Source organism: Rhipicephalus microplus, chromosome 4, assembly GCF_043290135.1.
Source record: "Rhipicephalus microplus isolate Deutch F79 chromosome 4, USDA_Rmic, whole genome shotgun sequence".
Lineage (NCBI taxonomy): Eukaryota > Metazoa > Arthropoda > Arachnida > Ixodida > Ixodidae > Rhipicephalus > Rhipicephalus microplus.
Genome location: NC_134703.1, coordinates 141,398,795 through 141,420,539, shown reverse-complemented (window position 1 = coordinate 141,420,539; position 21,745 = coordinate 141,398,795). Strand labels below are relative to the sequence as shown.

Sequence of the window (21,745 nt, the reverse complement as noted above, 5' to 3'; positions counted from 1 at the left end):
TTATTTACTGACTTTTAGAATTTTCAGACATGAAATCGATCACACAAGAGGACACACAATATGTCCGATAAAAGAAGTTCATGAAACGCATATAAGCAAAGAAAGTCGCATTGAGTCCGTGTAGCGGTCGTGCTCACACAAGCTTTGCCATTTTTCGCAAGTCGTGGCTCTTTTTTTCATGTCTATTCTTCAATTGCCTACAGTACTGACGCATACGTAGGCAGATATAGTAGTGTAGCAACTTCGCAAGCATTTCTTCTTTGTGCGTACCGCAAGGAAATGTGAAGTGGAAATTCTCCAACACGGCATCAGTAGTTTTGTCGTATGCATCCCTGTCCCCTGCATACTTGGCAAACTGTTCCTCGGTGTACTTGAAAAAGTCAAAGAGGTGCATATTTGGATGCGTGAGCCAGCCCCGGGTTTTACAGTTCACGAGATCAGCTTCGGGCACGCTTGCGAGACCTTGTTTTCCTTGAAGAGCGTTCTTGCAAATGGAACAGGTTGTTCCATTGCGAAGTTTTCTGGACACAAAACCTGTAACGTAGTAGACAATGCACTCAACTACTGTTGCGTCTGTGTCAGGGTCGTCGAAATCGAAGACATCATCGCACTCCCAGCTTCCTTCGTCGATGAGCCCGTCAAGCTTTCGCTTTAGTTCATCCAACTTTCCTGTGCGTTGCGCGGCAGAACCTTTATATATTTCCCTGATATCAGACAAAGTCACAACGGCTGCTTGTCTTTTATCAGGCAGCGTGCAATTCCCAAACTTTGGTGGTTTTACCAAAGAATATAAGCTGAGCATACGGTACAGCTGTAGGAACGTGGGAAACGTCGGGTGCTCATTTTGCCCACCAGCTTGCCTGATTATTCCAAAGAAGCGCTCCAGCGGGTCTTGGTTCATCTTCGCCGTCAATACATACTTGAAGTCACAGTCCTTCAGCAGGTAAATTGACAGCTCCCGCACTGATTTCAGGGTTACGCGTAGGCCTTCTGCAGTCGACTGCGTCAGAAAAAGGTCCTTATGAATTTCCCCGCTCACGACCTGTTGCTCCCATGAGTCCAGCCACGCGGATGCAGATTCTAAAACACAAAAATCTCTGCCTTCTAGTTTTAAGCCTTCTGCTGGAAAACGTCGGTTTAAAGCGTCAAACAGGTCATTTAAAAAAAGTGTGAACTCGACCGTCGGCTCAACATTGGTCAGACGAGACGCGCCTCTCTTTGCATAGAAAAGAATACCTTTGGCTACGGAGTTGCTAAATATCTGCGTGGCAAGCTTCACCCTCATCCTCAGCATTTTGGAAGGGTTGATGTGGTTGAATGTTATTTTAGGGCACACCTTTAGCTCTGCTTTGTTCTCGTTGTCTGCAACGTACAGGGCATCGTAGCACGACCATTTTATCAGTTTGCCGTCTTTTTTAAGAACCTTCTTGTCCAGTAGCCTGTTTCTGATGCACTTGAAAATGTGAGGCGTATCAGACAGCACATAAACATTTCTAGAGCTGTCCATTGGGTGCTCAAAGGAATTACGGACGTGGCCAAGTGCACCAGTAATGCCGAGCTGCTTCCACATCGCGCGATTGGTGGATGCACCATCACACACTACTCCGTCTACGAACAAGCCGGCTTTTTCTAGGTGCACGATGCACTGGATCAGGAGTTGCGAAAGCAGCGTCCCCTTAGTTGGTCCTTTTGACGCAAACACGGCTACTGGCTGTAGGTAGGTTTCACCAAACGGAGCAAATGCAAAGACGAGGCCATGATCTGCGAGTTCCTTGCTCTGATTATTTTTCTCTCCTTGATCAACAAGGCCAGTGTACGTCATTGTCTGCGAGTTGACAGCCATTTCCTTTCTTACTTGAATTTCGTCCAAGATCAGGATTCCCCGCCGCTGGAATGCGGTCTTTCCGGCAACTTTTATCTTGAGGGCTTTGAAGAAGTTGTCGTCGAAACCGCACTTCGGACCAACCATGCTTATGTACTTTCGCACTGTGGTAACGCACGGCAAAGGCAGTATATCGTTGTTTCTCAAGAAAGAGTAGGTGGCCGGGCTCCGTATGTGCAGCAAGAGGCACAACAAGATCCAATCGTCTGTGTATCGCCTGCTTGTTTTTGATGCGCACCTTGCGACTGATACACATTCTTCTATCAAAAGAAGCTGTGCTGGCGGTATATCAAATCCCTTTAGCTTCTCCTTGATATCTTGCTCCTGCAAATCTGTTAGCTCTTTCATCGCTGCTTGCAACTGCTCCAATAACAGCTTGTTGCGCTTGGCCAGTCGTGCTCGTGACCGCTGAACAGCTGATCGTGCATGCCGCAAAGCAGAAAGCTTCTGTTGTTGGGTGGGCACCACCGATAACCTGAAACGCTTGAGAGGTATTCCCTGCTTGGCTCGCGCAGCTCGGCGATCAGCATGTATTCTAAGGGTGTCAACGAGGCCCGAACACAGGCGACAGATAGCACCTCCAGGTGTCACCAAGAGACATTTGTTGTGTCTCCAGCTTTTTTGACAGTCCACAAAGGCACATTCAGGGGACACATCAGGGAAGTCCTTTAAACTAGGCCCTCCCCTACACACATCTATGCCGTCAACAACTTTGAGCATGGATTCAACTTCAAGGGCAGATGTGGCGAAGGGACTTACCCCTATTGCAGCAGAGTCGATCAACTTGTCTAAGATGTAGACTTGGACTTCCATGTTGCTTTTGACATGCAGAGCCTTCCTGTTAAACAGCACCGACGATCCGTCGCTTGTCCTATGCGCAACCGCAGCGTCAATAAACACGACGTCCCTCACTCCAGCTAAGTTGATGAGATGCGCCGCCCATGATGGCTGTGGCAGGCTAACGCAAGATACTGCACTGAAAAGCCGTTCGAACACTGAGTCACATGAGTTACTCTCACCAGTCTTAGTCACACAACAGCTGTCGTCAGACGACGTTTCCATATTGTCCGCTGGGGAGACTTCTATGTGGCTAGCTGTCGTTGGCAAGTTGCTGCTATTGTTGTTACAGCTACTCACCGAAGCAGCCACAGGAAGCGCTAGCCGTTTCACTTGCTTTCGAGGGCTTTTAATCTTTCTGGACAGGTAGCTTGGCGCCCCTTCGAAAATTGACGGCACAGCGTCTTTTGAAAGGCCCGCTCTTCTTGTTCCAGACATCAGCACATGGCCGTCAATTCCCGCAGACCACGTCTTCAGGATAAAACGGGAAGCGAAATGCTTCTCACAAACGCGATCCGTTCTTTGGAGCACGCGGTCCTTACGAGGAATGGCTCGTCTCCATGCTTCCAGTCTTGCTTCATCGTTCGGCGGCTTGAAAAGCGAGAACTTTTCTTTGCAAGACTTGTAACCGGTGTTACAAAACGGTACGAAGCACTTTCCCATTATGCAGGCTCATGAAAAAGTTCGAAGGTTGGGAGCTACCTGGCAGACAAATGAACAATGCTTTGACAACACCCGGCGAGCAGCAACAACGTGCCGTGAACAAAGCTGCAAACGGCTAGTGCTGTCTGAGAGCGCGAAGCGAGTGAGCGGGCACAAGTTTCTAGCGCCCTCTCTTGACGAGCGGAGAAAGGAGAACTCTAAGCGTGCCGCAGTGGCCCTCGCCCAGCGCGCGCCGTTCAATCACCTAAGCTACTACTTCTTACACCGTGGTAAAGACCACTGCCCTCAACCTGGCAGACCAGACTTTGCAAACAATAAAAACATAAAATGATTCCCGCCAGAAAATGCCATAATTGTCACGTCTTGCATACGGCGCTTTTTGTGGGAGCCACCAGATGGTGATGGGTGTTCTGTGGCTTCGTCACAGGGCACTATCTGTGAGCTTTTTATAGTATGAATAAATAAGGTTTTATATGCGTGAATAGAAAATTTAACAAATATTGCGCACTTTCATGGAAAGGCTGCACCCAATCAAAATTGTGGAAAAAAGGTGGAACCCATCTGCTACTGTATGCAGTAGTTACTCCAACAGTGATAACAATCAGACAATGTATTGTTAACTCTTCAGCACATAGTCATACTAGAAACACTTTTACAGGCTTTTACAGGAGTACTGGGAAGTCCACCAATGCTGCAGCAGCGGCAGCAGTTGCAGGCGCAGCAACTGTTACTGCCACAGCAACGATTGCAGCTGCAGCAACAGCTGTTGCAGGCGCAGCAACTGTTACTGCCACAGCAACGATTGCAGCTGCAGCAACAGCTGTTGCAGGCGCAGCAACTGTTACTGCCACAGCAACGATTGCAGCTGCAGCAACAGCTGGCTCAGCAACTCCATCCAGACAAGCAGGGCTCACCGCACGACCATAGCTTGCTGGAGGCCATGCGACCTCAACTGAACCACTTGCAGGCACAACACTTTGGCATTCCGCTACAGCACATGCAAGGTGATCCTCGAGTCTACTAGAGGTTTTCTTGCCTTAAGGAGGGGGCAATGTTACACAAGCATTTTACTTTGCAAACATTTGCTTGTGCTCTTTACTTGCCTTTGCCAGTCTCATCACCATAGCAAGGTATGAAATCAAACACCACCGACCCAGTGTTGTTGGGAACTTATGTGAATACTCGTGAAGCTACATGCTTGCGTGATCGTAGTCCTACTGGAGAAGTTAGAAGTGTTTGACTAGTTTTGGGAACGAGTCGGCGCTGTTGAAATCTTATGCTATCATGGCGCCCAGGTGGGGCTCTGGCCCTGTTGCCCAGAGTGTGTGTTTTTTCACCCACTTACAAGTGGTAGCCCAAAGTGCATTTTCTGTATGCATTATTAAGAAAGTTATCTGCACGTTCACAATCGTTTTTGCGTCCCACTATTTGAGTTGTAGAGCCACTTTTATGATACATTAGATGGCGTATTATTGACTCTTATTTCTAACATTCTGACGGCTCTCCTTGATTATTGCGTGATTGCGGCAATATAATTGCGGCAAGTGATTGCGGCAATATAAGCTATTTCAGGCTTCCAGGAAAAAAAATGTCTTGTAAGCGGGAAATAGTATCGCTGAATAAGAACAATTGAAATTTGGCCCTGAGGTTAGAAACGAACGTATGACTTCCAATCCAGAGGCACAATGACAAAACAGCATAGTGAATGGAAAGGAGCCTAAAAGTGACATTTTTATTGAATTCAATAGTTGGCCACTGCAGTTCAGAGGTCAGTGCCAGCGTCTCATTTTGAGAAGCTTTTCTCGCTTTGAGTAGACTTCTCTTTGTTGAAGGCTTTGGTGAAGAAGTGAAGCCTGGTTAAACTCTTGGGAATCTTGACCATGTTTGCCACAGCCAATTCTTTGGAAGTCATGCCCTTGCAAAAACTCTATAAAAATGATTGTATTCATTCAACATGTAGTTAACTTCCACTGAAGAACATAGTAATTAAACACAATCTTCAACATTACAATCAATTGTTTAGAGTGCTACAGTAAGCCCCCTCTAGGCCAAATTTGCTCCTCATTTGGGCGCTCTCATTTGTTTCTGTTGAAGAAGTGAAATGCCTAAGGCAGACGCACATGTGGGGCACGGGAATCTTTTAAGTGCCTTCCTGACGACATGGCCAGCACCATAAAAAACAAAATGGCTTTCACTTCTTGTTTCAACACAACCTTTGCTGTCAAAGATGCATCTGTCTTCAAGCACAGCTGAAGCAGGAAACAGTCCGGTTTCCTTCACCCAAGAGTTCATGAATTAGGCTTGTAACGCATGCTGCCTTTTGTTTTCAAATGTCTGATGGCCCATAGAGTGCACCTAAATATGATCTCTGCTGTTGAGTTACTGCTGCTAGATGGCTTCGCTAAGTTGCTGTATGCTAGATTGTTAACTATCATAAAATTCCGAGCATGCACCCCTACAAATGCAAGCCCCCTCACCCCCTTTCCACTACATCGCAACAATGCGTACAGGCAACAGTGGCCTGCCAATCCTGTTGACAAAAAAAGTTTCCGGGGATTTTTCTACAGATATTGTGTTTTAATCCGAAAGCGTTACAAGGCTCGTTTCGCAGTAATGTCGGTGTCGGCGTTATTGATTGTGAGCGAAAAATTATCATCTTATGCCTGAACGAAAAATCGAGAACGATGCAGATAAAATAAATGATGAAAATGTCTTTGTTCTGAGTGGGGATCGAATCAGGGTCGTTTGCATGGCAAGTGAATGTTCTACCACACTGCCACGCCTCTGCTTGTGAAAACAGTGAAAAGAACTTCCCCTGCTTAGAAATGCAGTGAAAGTAGCTTTCATGCTTCACAAACACATGCGTCCTTTATTCATGCTTCACAATGCGACATGAAATATTATGTGTTGTATAAGTGCCCATTGCCAGCGAGAGTCGGAACATGCTTTTTTCACAATGGCTTCCTGGTTTAAAGCCGATCACCAAGTACAAAAGGCGCACATGCTACTGGGCCTATTCTTATAAGGCCACGTAGTGGGTGCATATATATTGCAAGTTTGAAAGGGTTTTATGCACTTGATGTTTGAAGTACAAACTAAAGACGGGATATCCTTCTCACGTTCCACTCCTAAAGGCGAAGTTGTAGGGTCCTCCGAGTTTCTTTCTTCTTTTTCTTTTTTGGTCTTGCTGGCTGCCATAAATCCAATCCAATCTGATTCCGCTTCGCACTTCAGCCCGATTGCTCCACACATGCTCTGTGCCATTTGTTGCTTCGTGTTTGCGGTGAAAGGTCAGCTATACCTAAGCAGTTATACGCAGTGGCGAGGAAAATAGAGGTTATTCGATGGCATCAAAAAAAAATAGAAAGAATGCGCACTAGACGTCTCGACATTTCAAGTTCAACCAGAAGCAGATATGGGAATGGGAGAAGAATTTCGATAAATTACTGCAGCTAAGTTACGGGAAGACAGAACTTCGATGGAAGCTCAGTAACAGCGCACCTGTGTTCATTCAGCACGTGGACGGTGTGCTCTTGGACGACAGTTGACCACAAAAGTTTACGGACCACTTGAGCGCATGCCCAAAAGCGTCTTCGCGACACTTCCGCAACGTCAGCGGCAGTCGACAGTGCTGCAGCGCCCGAAAAGCATCCCTCCCTTGATAAATGACCCGTTTCTTTTCTGACTGCGTACAAACAATTTTAATCGTACACTTTTGACTGCAAAGTGCATGTTGGCATCTGCATATTCACGCTTCGGCCTCGAGAGCAGTTTATGAGAAGAACTGTTATCAGTCACTATCTTGATCATAAAGTGACACCTAGCCAACGTGTTACAATGCACGACACTCACTCAGCAGAACATAGGTGGCAGGTGGTTTGTTTTAGGTCAGCTAGAGCTTCGGCGAATTCGAGCTCCCGAGCAGCGCGAGCGTTCCGAGGCCGGCGAGCCGCGCTTCTTTCTGGTGATGACGATGTTAGTCTCCAATGCCACACCTTTTTCTCTTCTTAAAGGTTCAAACGATCAGGAGTGCGACGCTTACACGTTGAGCGCCGCAAAGGTCGAGTTACCGGAATCAGCGAATCTCTTGTGTTTTCACCCGAAAGTTCTTGACTGGCCGATGGCGTGTCGGTGTCGCACGATTCCTCAACTGGAACGTCCTGCGGTCGCACTTCGTCAAAATGCCGTCATTTCGTTCCCTCAGTCGTGACCACAGTGACCATGCGCTTGCCCTGATGGTCCCGCACGATACTTGGTATCCCCCTTTTTCGTGGCCGGAACGTTTGTGTCCAAACACGCTGTCCTACCGGCCATCGCTATTCTCGTTCATTGCACGGCTTTGCTTTAACAGCACCTGTGGTCGGCATAATGCCGTCGAGTTTCGTTCATATTTGATACCCCTACAAGAGCACCGCTGGAGACTTGCCCTCCTTCACTGGAGTGCAGTGGTAACAGAACAGAAATCTTGAAAGTCGAGTTTGTAGCGGAATTTTTTTGTTTTTCTGCAAGCCTTCCTTCAACGTTCTTACGGCTCGCTTTGCTAAACCATTTGATTGAGGACAATAGGGCGCTGTCGTCAAGTGTTTTACTTGGTTCTTCGCTAGGAAACTGATGAATTGGAAACCCGTGAACTGAGGTCCATTGTCCGTCGCAACAGTGTGTTGTAGACTGACTTTCACAAACACTGCCCTCAGGGCCTCCACTGTCACTTCTGCTGTTGCAGATTTCGTTTGAACTGCAGCCTTCATCCACTTCGTTTCGGCATCTACAACTATCAATACCATGTGTCCTTCAATGGGACCTGCATAGTCGGCGTGCAACTGGCTCCATTTCTCTCCCATCGTGAGCCATGGTACAGGTGCTGGCGCTGGAGGCATCCCCGTAGTCTGTGTACAAGCAGTACATCTACGCACCAGTCACTCAATCTCACTGTCTATACCCAGAAACCAAAACAGGAATTTTGGAATGTTCTTCATGGTCGCCATGCCTGGGTTTGTTTCATGAAGCAAGTCCAAAATGCATCGATTTAGAGCCGTGAGAAGCACGATGTGGTGTCCCCAGTAGATCAAGTTTTGGTAGTAAGTGACCTCAGCCTTCTTGCTGAAGTATAGCCGGAAGCAGCTCTGCTCTTCAGACAATAATTTTGGCCAGCCTTTCTTAATCCAGAATTTAATTTACTGCAGCAAAGGATCCACTTCTACTAATTGTGCCCAATTGCTGACATTAATCGCTTCTTTTTCCAAGCATTTCGGGTATAGGACATACCGTAAATACTCGAATCTAATGCGCACCTTTTTTCCGGTTAAGCGAGTTCATAAATCGCATGCACGTTAGAATCGAGTTCGAAAAAAAATGAATACGGATATTCTATATCCATCGGCATTTCCGAAATGGCCGCCCCCTACGTGCGTCTGCATGGCGTGTCGGCCATTTCTGCCTATGTGTTTCCCATGTGTGGCACTTTGTACGTGTGCTGAGGAGTTTGTAATCTTGTAGTTCATCAGCATCGACGGCATGGAAGGGCCGACTCGAAAAACTCGACGAGTGCACCACGATGCCGCTTTTAAAAGAAAAGTCTTCGCGTGTGCCGAAACGGTCGTAAATCGGGCCGCATCGCGGTCGTTCGGAGTTTCCGAAATGTGCATGCGGGACTGGCAGAAACAAAAGCAGAAGATTGTCGGCAGCAAAGATTCATGCAAAGGCTTCAGTGGACCACAGCAGGGTTGGTTTCCGCAAATTGAAGAGCTGCTCGCCGAGTATGTGCTTGAGCAGCGAGCGGCACAGAGGCCCGTGAGGACAGAACTGCTCCAAGTGCAGGCTATGCAGTTAGCTTTAGAAAAAGGGCTAACACTGAGCCAGTTCAAAGCGAGCAGGTGCTGGCTAACTAACTTTAGGCTTTAGGCTGACTAAATTTAGGTTTTTCCCTCCGAAAGCGAACGGGCATAGGCCAAAACTTGCCAGAGGAGTACAAAGAAAAGCTTAACAGTTTTCAGAGGTTCGTCCTAAACTTGCGGCACAACAACGGCTACCTGCTTGGGCAAATCGGGAATGCCGATCAGACGCCTCTTTACTTCGACATGCCTGGCACCACAACCGTCGAGAAGAAGGGGGCGAAGCAAGTTCCCGTGCTGACATCGAGCCACGGTAAAACTAGAGTGATGGCCATGCTCCGTTGCACATCAGACAGGCACAAGCTTCCCCCGTACCTCATATTTAAACGGAAGACGCTTCTGAAAAGAGTCGTTTTTCCGAGTGGTGTGATCGTGCGGGCCAACGAGAAAAATGGGTGCGCGTTGCAATCAATGTCTTACTTTTTTTTTTTTCCGTCGTGGAAACCGGGTGCGCGTTACAATCGAGGGCACGGTAGAATCGAGTAAATACGGTACTCTGGCGGATTTTCTGTGCTGGTATCGTGTAGTGTGTTCGGCAATGGCAGGCGACTTAAGGCATCAACATTTGAGGTTCCGGTTTCCCTGCGATACTGCAATGTGTAACTAAAATTGTCCAAGAGAAGAGCCCACCACTGAATTCTTGCCGGAGCCATGGGAGGAATGGCTTTTCCTGGGTTAAACAAACCTGTCAGTGGTTTATGGTCAGTCACTTAATCAACCTGATTGCCATATAATAGTCCTTAAATTGCATCTCGCCGAATAACAGGGCGAATGCTTCCTTTTCTAGCTGGGAGTAGTTTCGTTTCACTTTGGACAAAGTTCCGGAGCCAAAATGAATCGGATAGTCTTCGCCATTGATGCGATGGGAAAGTATTGCCCCCACTCCTACGGGAAAGCGTCACATTCTAATTTCAAAGGTTTGTCAGGGTCAAAGGGTGTCAAAAACTTTGACCTTTGTATAGCCTGCTTAACCGTTCGAACTGCTTCCTCATGTAACTGCTGTCATTTCCACGTAGCTCCTTTATGTAGCAGATTGTATAATGGCACTAGGACTGTGGAAAGGATCGGTAGTTGATTAAGCCCAAGAAAAACTTCAGTTCGCTCACTGACTTGGGGACCGGTGCTTGAAGAACTGCTTTTAATGTTGTCGCCCTTCGATCTGAGCCCATTAGCATCCACTCCATGTCCAAGGAAGGTGACTCCTTTTTTTCTGAATTTGAATTTCTTGATGTTTAGCGGGAGACCATAATCCAGTAAGCGCAACAAGACTTGCTTTAACAATGAAGTGTCATTGCGCTTCTCAGCCACTCTGATGTCATCCAGTTAGGCTTGTAAATCCAGATCTTTGAATGAGGAATCCATATGCCTCTGGAAGATGGCCGGAACTGAGCTAATCCCAAAAGGAAGCCTATTGAAGCAGAATAGACCCTTGTGAGTGTTTATGACTGTCAGCTTCTTGGCCTCGTCGTCCACGGGCAGCTGGTTATACGCTTGAGTCAAATCCAGTGTACTAAGTACTTGACCACCATTCAGTCGTGCGAAGATGTCATCCACTCGGGGCAGTGAGTACTGTTCAGTCACTGTGGCCGTGTTCGCTGTCAGGTGAAAATCTCGACACAGTCGAATGAACCCAACAGTCTTAACAACTGGAACCACTGGCGTTGCCCATTCTGCAGGCATAACACGTGATATCACACCGTCGACAACCGATCCGTCCAAAGCGTCAGACACCTTGGTTGTCAAAGCATATGGCACTGTACTTGCTTTGAAAAAGAGGGGCGTGGCATTTTCCTTCAAGATAAGCTTTGTCACAGGTGGACCTTTATAAAGTCCTAAACCCAACACAAACACATCTTCGAACTCCTTGAGCAAAGTGTTAAGTTTCTGGCTCGTGCGGTCTTCATTGCGCGTGTTGAGGTTCGCAATGACCTTTGGCCTCAACATGGCCACTCCACAATTGTTAGACGCCTTGATGGTATTCCTTCCACATAACACTGGTCCAAGTGTGTCGACAATAACCAGGGTGCCCTGTACTTCATGCCCCTCTCAGGTCGTTTTCATCTGCACTTCTCCAACCACTAGAAGTTCTCCCAAAAAACATGACAATTTGCGAGTGGTGTTGCTTAGAGGTGGCCATCTGCTTTGATTCTGCTTAAACAGGCTCATTGAAATAATGCTAACAGGTGACCCCGTATGGATCAACATGGAAAGCGGCACACCATCCCAAGTGATTTCCTTGAAAATTGGCTTAACCATGCGACCAGTACTCGTTTTATGAGCCCCTATAGGATAGAACTTCTTCTCATCTTACGAGCTATCGTCAGCTGCTGCCGACAGGACGTAAGTGCCACAGGGCTTTGGCTGGGTTTGTTCTAGGCACATTCAAGCGACGTGTTCTCGTTTACCGCATCGGTGGCAGACCATATGGATGTGATAGCGCTGCTCGTTCAAGTGAGCTTCACTGCCACACCTATGGCAAGGTGTCATGCCTTGGGCCTTCGATTGCCCTTTTCGTGGCCTATTCTGACGCACGAATTGGATGCTACTCTGATCGGTATATTGCATGCTTATAGCATTCGCGGTCTGAGCTGTAATAACGAAATCGTCTGCTTCCGTTAGCGTCAGGTTCCTGGGAGTCAGCAAATGTTGTCTCACATCTTCATCTAAGACTCCACACACGATTCGATCTCGTAGCATGCGGTCAAGTGACGATCCGAAATTGCATTTTTCTGCCAGCCACCTTATTTCAGCAATAAATTCAGTTGTGATCGATTAAAAGAAACATAACTTGCCGTTATTTCGTTGACTTTCAAGGCGTAGTACTCCTGGAGGTAATTAACGACATTGTCGTAGTTGAGTGCATTGATTTGCTTCAGATGGCAACGTCCCTGGAGCACTTGAATCGCGCTGTCTGGTAGTGAGGCCACTAACACTGCTCGTTGCTTCATCATGTTCGTGATGTCTTGCGCTTCGAAGTAGGCTTCAAGGCAAACTCAGAACGTTGACCACCTTCGCTCAAACATTGGTCGCCGTCCCACGCTCATGGCTCTGCAGGTCCAGGACTGGACGAAGTCCTCGTTGTCCTTGTCGCCACTGTTACAACACACACACTTACTCAACAGAACATAGGTGGCACCCCGTTTATTCCAGGTCAGGCAGAGCTTCAACGAGCCCGAGCTTCCACACAGCACGAGCATTCCGAGACCGGCAAGCCGCGCTTCTTGCTGGTGATGATGATGTTAGTCTCCGATGCCACAAAATGGAAGGCCGTTCGAGGCGCTTCTTGATAGCTTTGGTCCTGCTATGAAAACACCAGTGTAATGGTCATACTGCAGAAGAGCGCTTTGCATGAAAACTGCGATCTAATAATGTGCTACATAGCAATAAAACTTTAAATGCCATTGAATAACAAGAAGACCAAATTTTGACCCAGCACTGCGGTCGATGGTAGATAGCGCAGTGCCAGGTGGCACTGACAGGCAGCTTGGCACGTGCTCTCGTGGTCTGCTAACTTTTTTGGTCTACTGTATTTTAGCATGAAAGAAGTGCAAGAAGTCCCGCCAGCAACTGGATTCCTTCTGAAGAGGTCATCAAACTTGGCAACAACATGCAGTTGGAAAACTTCGTAGCCTCCAGTCATTATATAAATCGCTGGAAAAAGCGGTTCAGTGATCCACTTCGCCGCACTACAAACGAGAACCAGAAGACGGTCTAGGAACTTTTGGAGGCAGCGAGTGCCTTTCGGTCTTCGGCGAACTCGTCGTAACGACGCAACAGCTACACCTTTATAACATGCCTAACATGGATCAGACGATGCGAATAGACAACCCTGCCAACAGGATCAACAACGTGGTCGGCAGAAGCACTATATCGATTGCAAATACTGGATGTGCCCGGCGACACTTCACGATTTGCCTGCTGCTGATTGAATTTTGCCAACATCTTTGAATTTTGGTACCGTTCCATGATAGCCCCCCCCCCCAACACTTTCCCGGCAATTTCGACTTCATTGGAAGGGAAGGAGGGCACTTGCTAGGAATTTTACGGTATGTTCAGAAAATATCAAAGATTAATGGCCAATGTCTACAAGCCCTTCATATGTCCTCACAGTGAAGCGATCATCACAATGGTGAAAACAGTCAACCCATGTCTTGTCCAGCACTTTCTCTTCTTGTTTTATGTTCTTTGCCCATTTTTCCTGATGAAAAGCGTCCGCTGACGCACGAAACATAGAAACTTCGTTTTTTAGCCACCTTTGCACAGTCGTTTCGTGAAAACCAAACAAAATTGCTTCTGCTGCATCGATTGTACTGTTCCTATGCTGACAGCGTGCTACCAGGCATTCTAGACTCTATAAATTTGGAATAAAACTTTTTCTATACATATTTTTCCAACATGCTTCTTTAAATCTGACTTGGTGGTGGGCTTTGTTTTGTGATTTCGAGGTCGTATAAGCATTAAGCCTATTGGCAACTGCAAGGGAATCTGTATTTGTTCATTAAATCAGGAAGTTCGTAAGTTTGGTTTTCATAGAATCGAGTTTCAACTGTATGCATGCAGTAAAAGTTTGTGTATATGAGCTTTCGGGAAGGTGCTTGCCGATTTCTAAATGGATCACGTGTGTCCAAGTTCAAATTATTGAAGAAGGTAAATAGGCTATTAAGTAGCTTTTACTGTATTTTGTCGCAACCATATGGGCCACTCGGTTTCCGTGTCATATTTTCACATTTGTTCGGAACATTATGACGCCCATTAGGCTTACTATGCAAAGTTTGATTTTTCTTACTGTTTCATTTGCAACCTAATAAAAAGCTCTCAAGAGTTGTGTTGCTCTTTTGATGCCTAAAAAAATGGGATGTCTATTTTACCTGCAGGAGGTCATTAGCAGCTATAAATTCAGGACTGCTTTATGTTCCTGCTCCATAACCTCTTTGAGGAAACTAGCAATTAGGGACAGTGTTATTTTCTTTTATGTACTCCTGAGCTGAATTAACCTGTTCCCTTATCTACAGGGCCCACACCAGCAATGTTCCAACCTAAATCTTCCGGAGGTCCTGACGGTGCTCTCTTGTTCAAGGAAGGGCACCTTATCCAGAATGGCGCCTTCCCTGCACAGTGCACATCGCAGCAACAGAGCGTGGCGGGTGGCTCTGTGTCAGGAAAAGGCCAGCCAGCTCACAATGGCATGCCCGAGCCAACCCAGCAGCCCCCTTCAAACCAGCAACCACAACAGCAGCAATGGCATCGGCAACCTGCCCGAGCTGGTAATAAGAGTAGCATTTATGCTGCATCGTCTGGTTCTGCTGATGCCAGTGCTGGATCGGAGACCCTGCAAACGGAGCCAGGAAAGAAAAAGACTGTTGGGGACTTGGTGAAAGAAGTGGAGGCGCAGAGTGCTGAAGGCCCCGATGACAGTGGCAGCGAAATGAGCGATAATCTAGATGACTCGCTTCTGGGTGAGTTGAATTCTAATGAGGGCCTCAAGTAGGGGGCTGTAGTGGCCTTGGAGACCGATAAACTTTGTTGATGGTAAAGATTTATACAGTTTTTCATTTATACCCCTTTATAAAAGACTGTGGAAAAGACAAATGGGTATAAGAGACATCGATGCGTCTGCATTCAAGTAGGGTGGATAGGAAAATGCTTATGTGCTGTCTCCCTTATCAGAGACGTCTCATATTGGAGACGAGATTTGCTCCCAGGTGTGTGCCTCCTACAAAGGGGTTCAACAGTATACAGTCAAGGCCACATATAATGACACTAATTACCAGCTCGGTGATTCATGCTACTTTCACTGAAAATGGCAAAATTTTGGGTGCGAAATGTGTCTGAATATTGAAATGTGAGTACAAATCGAGTAGAACACTTGTCGAATATTTCTCAAATATTTCTGTAATAATTTCCTAATACGACTGAGTGAAATTACTGGGAAATAAGCTGGAGACAGTTTGTGAGCATATTCTTAAGATATAGCTCTTTGAAAGTGTTTCTTTTTTTCTAGGTTGATGAAGCGCTTGCAGGGTAATATTTCATTGTCTTATCAAGAGTGTGGCAATACAGACGCTGAATTATGTTAGTACATGGTTTAATGCAACCAATGTGTTATATGTGAATGGCAAAGATGCTATTTTCTCCTGTTTTCATCCTATTTTAGCTTAAATGGACGCCCAGCTGATGTGGATTACAAGGGTGTTCTCGCTTAGAGTGCGAAGCTCCAAATCGGCCTCATAGATGTCAAAATACAGAAAAATGTGAAATTTCGAATAGTAAAGATCTTCGGCATTTGTTTTTTCTGGCTTCCTGCTCAGATTTTAGGTCCAAAACCGGTATTGAGACTCCACTTCTGTCACATTTTTTTATTTTTATGTTAGCACCAACATTTTCTCGAGTCGAATACATAAGCGACAAAAGCAGAGCCTGAATGGCAGCCTTTGCCGCAGCATGAAAGTGTGATGGAGTGAAGCATATTGAAAATCTGAAGGAGCCAGTGTGAATTGGATGTTGACTGTGTTTTTTTTTAGGAATGCGGAATAGTGAAATTCTGGTGCGAATGAAATACACTCTGTTAGATTAAACGCTATTGGAAAAATTCTTGAAATTTCGAATATTCCCCCTTCTTTGTAGTAAAGGTGAGCTTTTGAAGCAACCACCACCGCTGGCTATTCTATGCAGCAAGCCACAAATGTTGCTTCCGAAAACAATTCATTGAATGTCTAATATTTTAGAAAGTACACACTATGCTAAAAAAGTTATTGCACTCTTTCAAGCGTCACGCGAGGACATATCAACTCTGCACATTTGTTCAAAATAGATATTTATTCAAAACGAATGAAAGGGTCTTAAGGTACAGCGTCTTTTTTCGGCTTAGAGAACTTTCTTTAATTTGCCTTATTTTTGCTTATGTTCCTTTTTGGCAATCAGGTCTTAGAGACAGCTTCAACATACTCGAGTATGTTGACGCGGACCAGGATCGAGCCTTTGTGGGTGAAGGCGAAAAAGACAACCTCCTCGACAAGTCCCTGGAGTTGGATGTCGAAGAGGATGTCCCGGAAGCAGTCGGGTGCCTAGAAACAGACTCGAGGGACGGAGATCAGACTCAAGGTGAGGGTGGCAAGGTTCATAGTATGACGCCTTTGTTATTTTTTTTATGGGGATTTGACGTCTCTTTAGTTTTCTGGCCATAGTGCGCACATTTTATAGAGGACATAATGTAAAGGTGGTCATTGCTTTTATACATATGTGGACACGCAGAGTGGTGTCCTGGGTGGTGTAATTTAAATGAGAAATTCACCCTGCAGGCTCTACCACTGCCAGTGTGTGTCTTTGGAAGGGTATATGCTTTAGACAGTAATACCTTGTTAACTCAAACTCAGGTATCTTGAAAAATGGCACTGAACATTTTGCTATTTGTACCATGTATATTTGCTTTCTTTCGAAGTAGTTTTGGGTCGGATTGCGGATAACTAGATATCTTGACCGGTAGTGTAATAAAAATTCCACCACTGGAAAATTCCACCACAAGACTCGCGTGACACTGCCACGCCTGAAGTCTGTCAGTTTTTTTTAGGGGCGAAGCTTCTTAAAGCGACTTCGTTCATCCCTCGTAGTAGTGCGTAACATGTCTTACACATTTACCTTCAAGGTGGTGCCAGTGGGAGATTTCTCCTGTGCGCTGTTGAACAATAAAAAATTCACAGCGTGCGTGTTAACTAAAAGTCGTATTCTCCCATCTCTCATTCCCCATTAGCATCCTTTGGCATGTACATTGAGCACTATCTGACAAGAAAGGGTTTCTACGTTATACTCGCTGGGCGTAACCTCCTTGGTTTTAGAAAGGTTTAGCGGGCGTTGGGCAGCAGTGCCATGAATACAGTCAACTAGTATATACCATGAACTTGAGGTGGTTAAAGGTGTGAAGTAGACCAGAAGAGCAAGCCGTAAGAAAGTGTGCGTGTGCCACCTCTCGTTTATTCTTTGGAATGTCTCCTGGATGGAGGTGCTTTTATATGCGGAATATGTGATGAAAAGATGCGAAATGGTAGTACTTGGAGTGTTGACTAGATGGGCGAACGGACACACAGACAGATGCATGGACGGATGCACGAATGGCTGCACGGACGAATGGACGCTTGGACGGACGCAGAGGCGGATGCATGGACGCACGCAGGAATAGACGCACGCAGGAATGGACGCACGAATGGACGTGTGGACGCACGAATAGATGCACACACAGACGGGCGGATGGACGCATGGACAGTCACACAGACAGACGCACGAATGGACAGAAGCAAGAACGAATGGACGGATGGATGCTTTGCCCCACTCTCCATCGTTCACCCCGTGGATATGCTGTCATTTTTTTTCTTATCTATCCGTGCTTACGACTACTTCGACGCTTTCTACGAACGTGAAGTGCGTGAAGTCTCAGCGCAGAGACAAATAAACTTTGTCAAGCAACCCTGTGGCACGTCTCTTGACACATGCGCTCAGCAGGGAGCGACATTTTCAACCTTGACGAGGCAGCACTTTTTTATAGAATGTTGCCGAGCCGCACCTTCACACTGCAGTGTGGAGCGTGCTTGGCAGAAAACAGAAGAAGGACAGGGTCACTTGTTCACGCGTATGTGCACGATCACACGGAGAGGTTGCGTATTCGTAGAAAGGAAAGAGAGAGAAAAAAATTGTCAACGTAACTAGATGTGTGGGATGGGTTTTTTTTACCCGTGCTATCCCTGCCTGCTTAGCTTCCAGTGCTTTCGTCGAGGCGAGAAGAGAGAATGCAATTGCAGCGTGCAACAAATATTTGCAACTCCGCTCGTACTGGACGTATCCTTAAGTAAATTCGTGAGACTATAAGCTTGTTTCGTAAATCCATTCCATGGCTACTTGAAACAGTGTTGCAGGGCTCCAATAAATTACCATATTAACCTCAATTCAATTCATTATTTTATTAAACTTAAAAAATTATTTTGGAGGCTTATATGCTCCAAGTATAATAAATTTTAAAATGTAAAGTATTTACAGGTTATCACTCGTATTCTACCGAAACTTCAATTCGTAGTACTACTCAAAGTTGTTTCGACTTCTTTTGAACAAAAAAAATAAATTTCATATGCATAAAGCCCTATGTTAATTTTGAAAAATAATTGTGCAGGTTAGCCAGGTCATAAATATTTTCATTTTTTTACATGTCATACATACCATTCGAATTTCATTCGGAATTATTGTATCCAAGCCCCTATTTGCTTCGAACTTAATATTCACTATTTGTACAAGCCTACTAAGACCAATTAGTGTAGGGGAGTTCCACCAATGCTGCGTGTCTCATCGCGCCCATATGGGCCACTTGGTTTCCAAGTCATATTTTCACATTTGTTAGGAACATGGAACATTATGACACTCATTTGGCTTACTGTGCAATATTTGCCTTTTTTTGCTGTATCATTTGCAACTTAGTAAAAAGCTCTCAAGAGTTTTGTTGGTCATTTCATGCCTAAAAAATAGGATGTTTGTTTTGAGCACAGGAGACCATTAGCACCATTAAATTCTGGAGTGTTTATGTTTTTGCTTCGTAACCCCTTTCAGGGAACTATTGTTATTGCAATTAGGGACAGTGTTATTTTCTTTTATGTGCTCTTGAGCTGAATTAACCTCTTCCCTTATATGCAGGGCCCATACCAGCAATGTTCCAACCTAAATCTTGCGGAGGTCGTGACGGTGCTCTCTTGTTCAAGGAAGGGCACCTTATCCGGAATGGCGCCTTCCCTGCACAGTGCACATCGCAGCAACAGAGCGGGGTGGGTGGCTCTGTGTCAGGAGAAGGCCAGCCAGCTCACAATGGCATGCCCGAGCCAACGCAGCAGCCCCCTTCAAACCAGCAACCAAAACAGCAGCAATTGCATTGGCAACCTTCCCGAGCTGGTAATATGAGTAGCATTTATGTTGCTTCGTCTGGTACTGCTGATGCCAGTGCTGGATCGGAGACCCTGCAAACGGAGCCAGGAAAGAAAAAGACTGTTGGGGACTTGGTGAAAGAAGTTGAGGCGCAGAGTGCTGAAGACCCCGTTGACGGTGACAGGGAAATGAGCGATGATCCAGATGACTCGCTTCTAGGTGAGTTGAATGCTAATGAGGGCCTCAAGTGGGGGACGATAGTGGCCTTGGAGATCGATAAGCTTTGTTGATGGTAAAGATTTATACAGTCTTTCATTTATACCCCTCTATAAGAGACGGTGTAAAAGACAAATGGGTATAAGAGACGCCAATGCGCCTGCAAGTAGGGTGGATACGAAAATGCATATTTCGTGTCTTGCTTATAAGAGACGTCTTATATTGGAGACGAGAATTGCTCCCAGATGTGTGCCTCCTACAAAGGGGTTCAACCGTATACAGTCAAGGCCACATAAATGACACTAATTACCAGCTCGGTGATTCATACTACTTGCACTTAAAATGGCAAAATTTTGGGTGTGAAATGAATCTGAATATTGAAATGTGAGTACAAATCGAGTAGAACACTTGTCGAATATTTCTCAAATATTTCTCCAATAATCTTTAATACATCGAAGTGAAATTACTGGGAAATAAGTTGGTGGGAATTCGTAAACATATTGTTAAGATATAGCTCTATAAAAGTGTTTCTTTTTTTCTAGGTTGATGAAGTGCTTGGAGGGTAGTATTTTATTGTCTTATCAAGAGTGTGGCAATACAGTGGTCGAATTATGTTAGTACATTGTTTAATGCAACCAATGTGTTATATGTGAAAGGCAAAAATGCTATTTTCTCCAGTTTTTTTTCCCATTTGAGCAAAAATGTTCGCCCAGCTGATGTAGATTACAAGGCTGTTCTCGCTTAGAGTGGGGAGTTCTAAATCTGTCTCATAGATGTCAAAAAACAGAAAAATATGAAATTTCTAAAGGTAAAGATCTTCGGCGTTTGTTTTTTCTGGCTTTCTGCTCAGATTTTAGGTCCAAAACCAGTATTAAGACTCCACCTCTGCCACATTTTTTATCTCTATGTGAGCACCAACATTTACTCGAGTCGAATACATAAGCGGCAGTAGCAGAGCCTGAAATGTAGCCTTTGCCGCAGCATGAATGTGTGATGGAGTGAAGCATATTGAAAATCTGAAGGAGCCAGTGTGAATTGGATGTTGACTGTGTTTATTTTTAGGAATGCGGAATAGTGAAATTCTGGTGCGAATGAAATACACTCTGTTAGATTAAACGCTATTGGAAAAATTCTTGAAATTTCGAATATTCGCTCACCCCTGTTGTAAAGGCGAACTTTTGCAGCAACCATCACCGCTGGCTATTCTATGCAGCAAGCCACAAATGTTGCTTCCGAAAACAATTCATTGAATGTCTAATATTTTAGAAAGTGCGCACAGTGCTAAAAAAATTACTGCACTCCTTCAAGTGTCACGTGAATACATATAAACTCTGCACATTTGTTCAAAATAGATTTTTATTCAAAACGAATGAAAGGGTGGTAAAGTACAGTGTCTTTTTTCGGCTTAAAGAACTTTTTTTAATTTGCTTTATTTTTGCTTATGTTCCTTTTTTGGCAATCAGGTCTTGGAGACAGTTTCGACATACTTGAGTATGTTGATGCGGACCAGGATCGAGCTTTTGTGGGTGAAGCCGAAAAAGGCAACCTCCTCGACAAGTCCCTGGAGTTGGATGTCGAAGACGGTGACCTGGAAGAAGTCCGGTGCCTAAAAACAGACTCAAGGGACGGAGATCGGACTCAAGGTTGTTGTGGCAGGGAGGAGCCTATGGTGAAGCCTCCTCCGGTAGCAGGCATGCCTATTCCGGGGCCGGCCACGGGCGGTGCCTTGAGCGGGCGGCCCAGAGGATACTGGCCTATGTTACTGCAGGAGCAGCTTTTGCCCCACGAAGATTTGGGCAAGCGGAAGAGGGAGCAGCGAAAGCATAGCGGAGAGGCTGCGATGGAGTCCTTGCTGAGCAATTTGGACTTAAACGGTTCAAGGTCGACCTGCTCTCGAGGCCCACCTGATGAGAGTATTAAAACCCCAGTGCCTGTCGTGCCCTCGGTGGCCCTTCTGCATGCCATGCCACAACAGCATCCTGTGAGTGGAACATTTTCAGTAGCCATCCAGAATAGATTGCTAGTTATGCGAACACTGTTGACAGGATTTTAGCTAGCAAAGTGAAAGTTTTCAAGTGGTCATGTTTAGGTTTACTTTGATTGTCATCCTCTAACATACCGTATTTAAACAATTGTAGGTCGACCCCCCCCTTTTTTTTTTCAAATTTCTAAATACAGTCGAAACCTGCAACAATGAAATACCGCGGGTACGAAATCCCCTCGGCAACGAAATATTTCCGGATCCCCGGCGAACGTTCACAGAATTCCATGTATTACGTATCTCGCGGCAACAAAATGTTTTTGGACAGAGATCCCGCATCACGATTTTTCTACCACGGTGCGGGCCTTATTTTACCCTCCC

At 45.6% G+C, this 21,745-nt stretch overlaps 1 protein-coding gene across 3 annotated transcripts in view; it reads left to right on the top strand.

Annotated features, from left to right (window-relative positions):
* The window catches only part of LOC119171474 (uncharacterized), a 168,251-nt gene that overhangs the window by 139,865 nt on the left and 6,641 nt on the right, over positions 1-21,745 (top strand). For all 3 annotated transcript variants that reach the window (XM_075893688.1, XM_075893689.1, XM_075893690.1), the window contains 5 exons: positions 4,041-4,386; positions 14,286-14,729; positions 16,195-16,374; positions 18,943-19,386; positions 20,847-21,364. In XM_075893688.1, the coding sequence (XP_075749803.1) occupies positions 4,041-4,386; positions 14,286-14,729; positions 16,195-16,374; positions 18,943-19,386; positions 20,847-21,364 (1,932 nt within the window). The remainder of the gene's footprint in view (positions 1-4,040; positions 4,387-14,285; positions 14,730-16,194; positions 16,375-18,942; positions 19,387-20,846; positions 21,365-21,745) is intronic.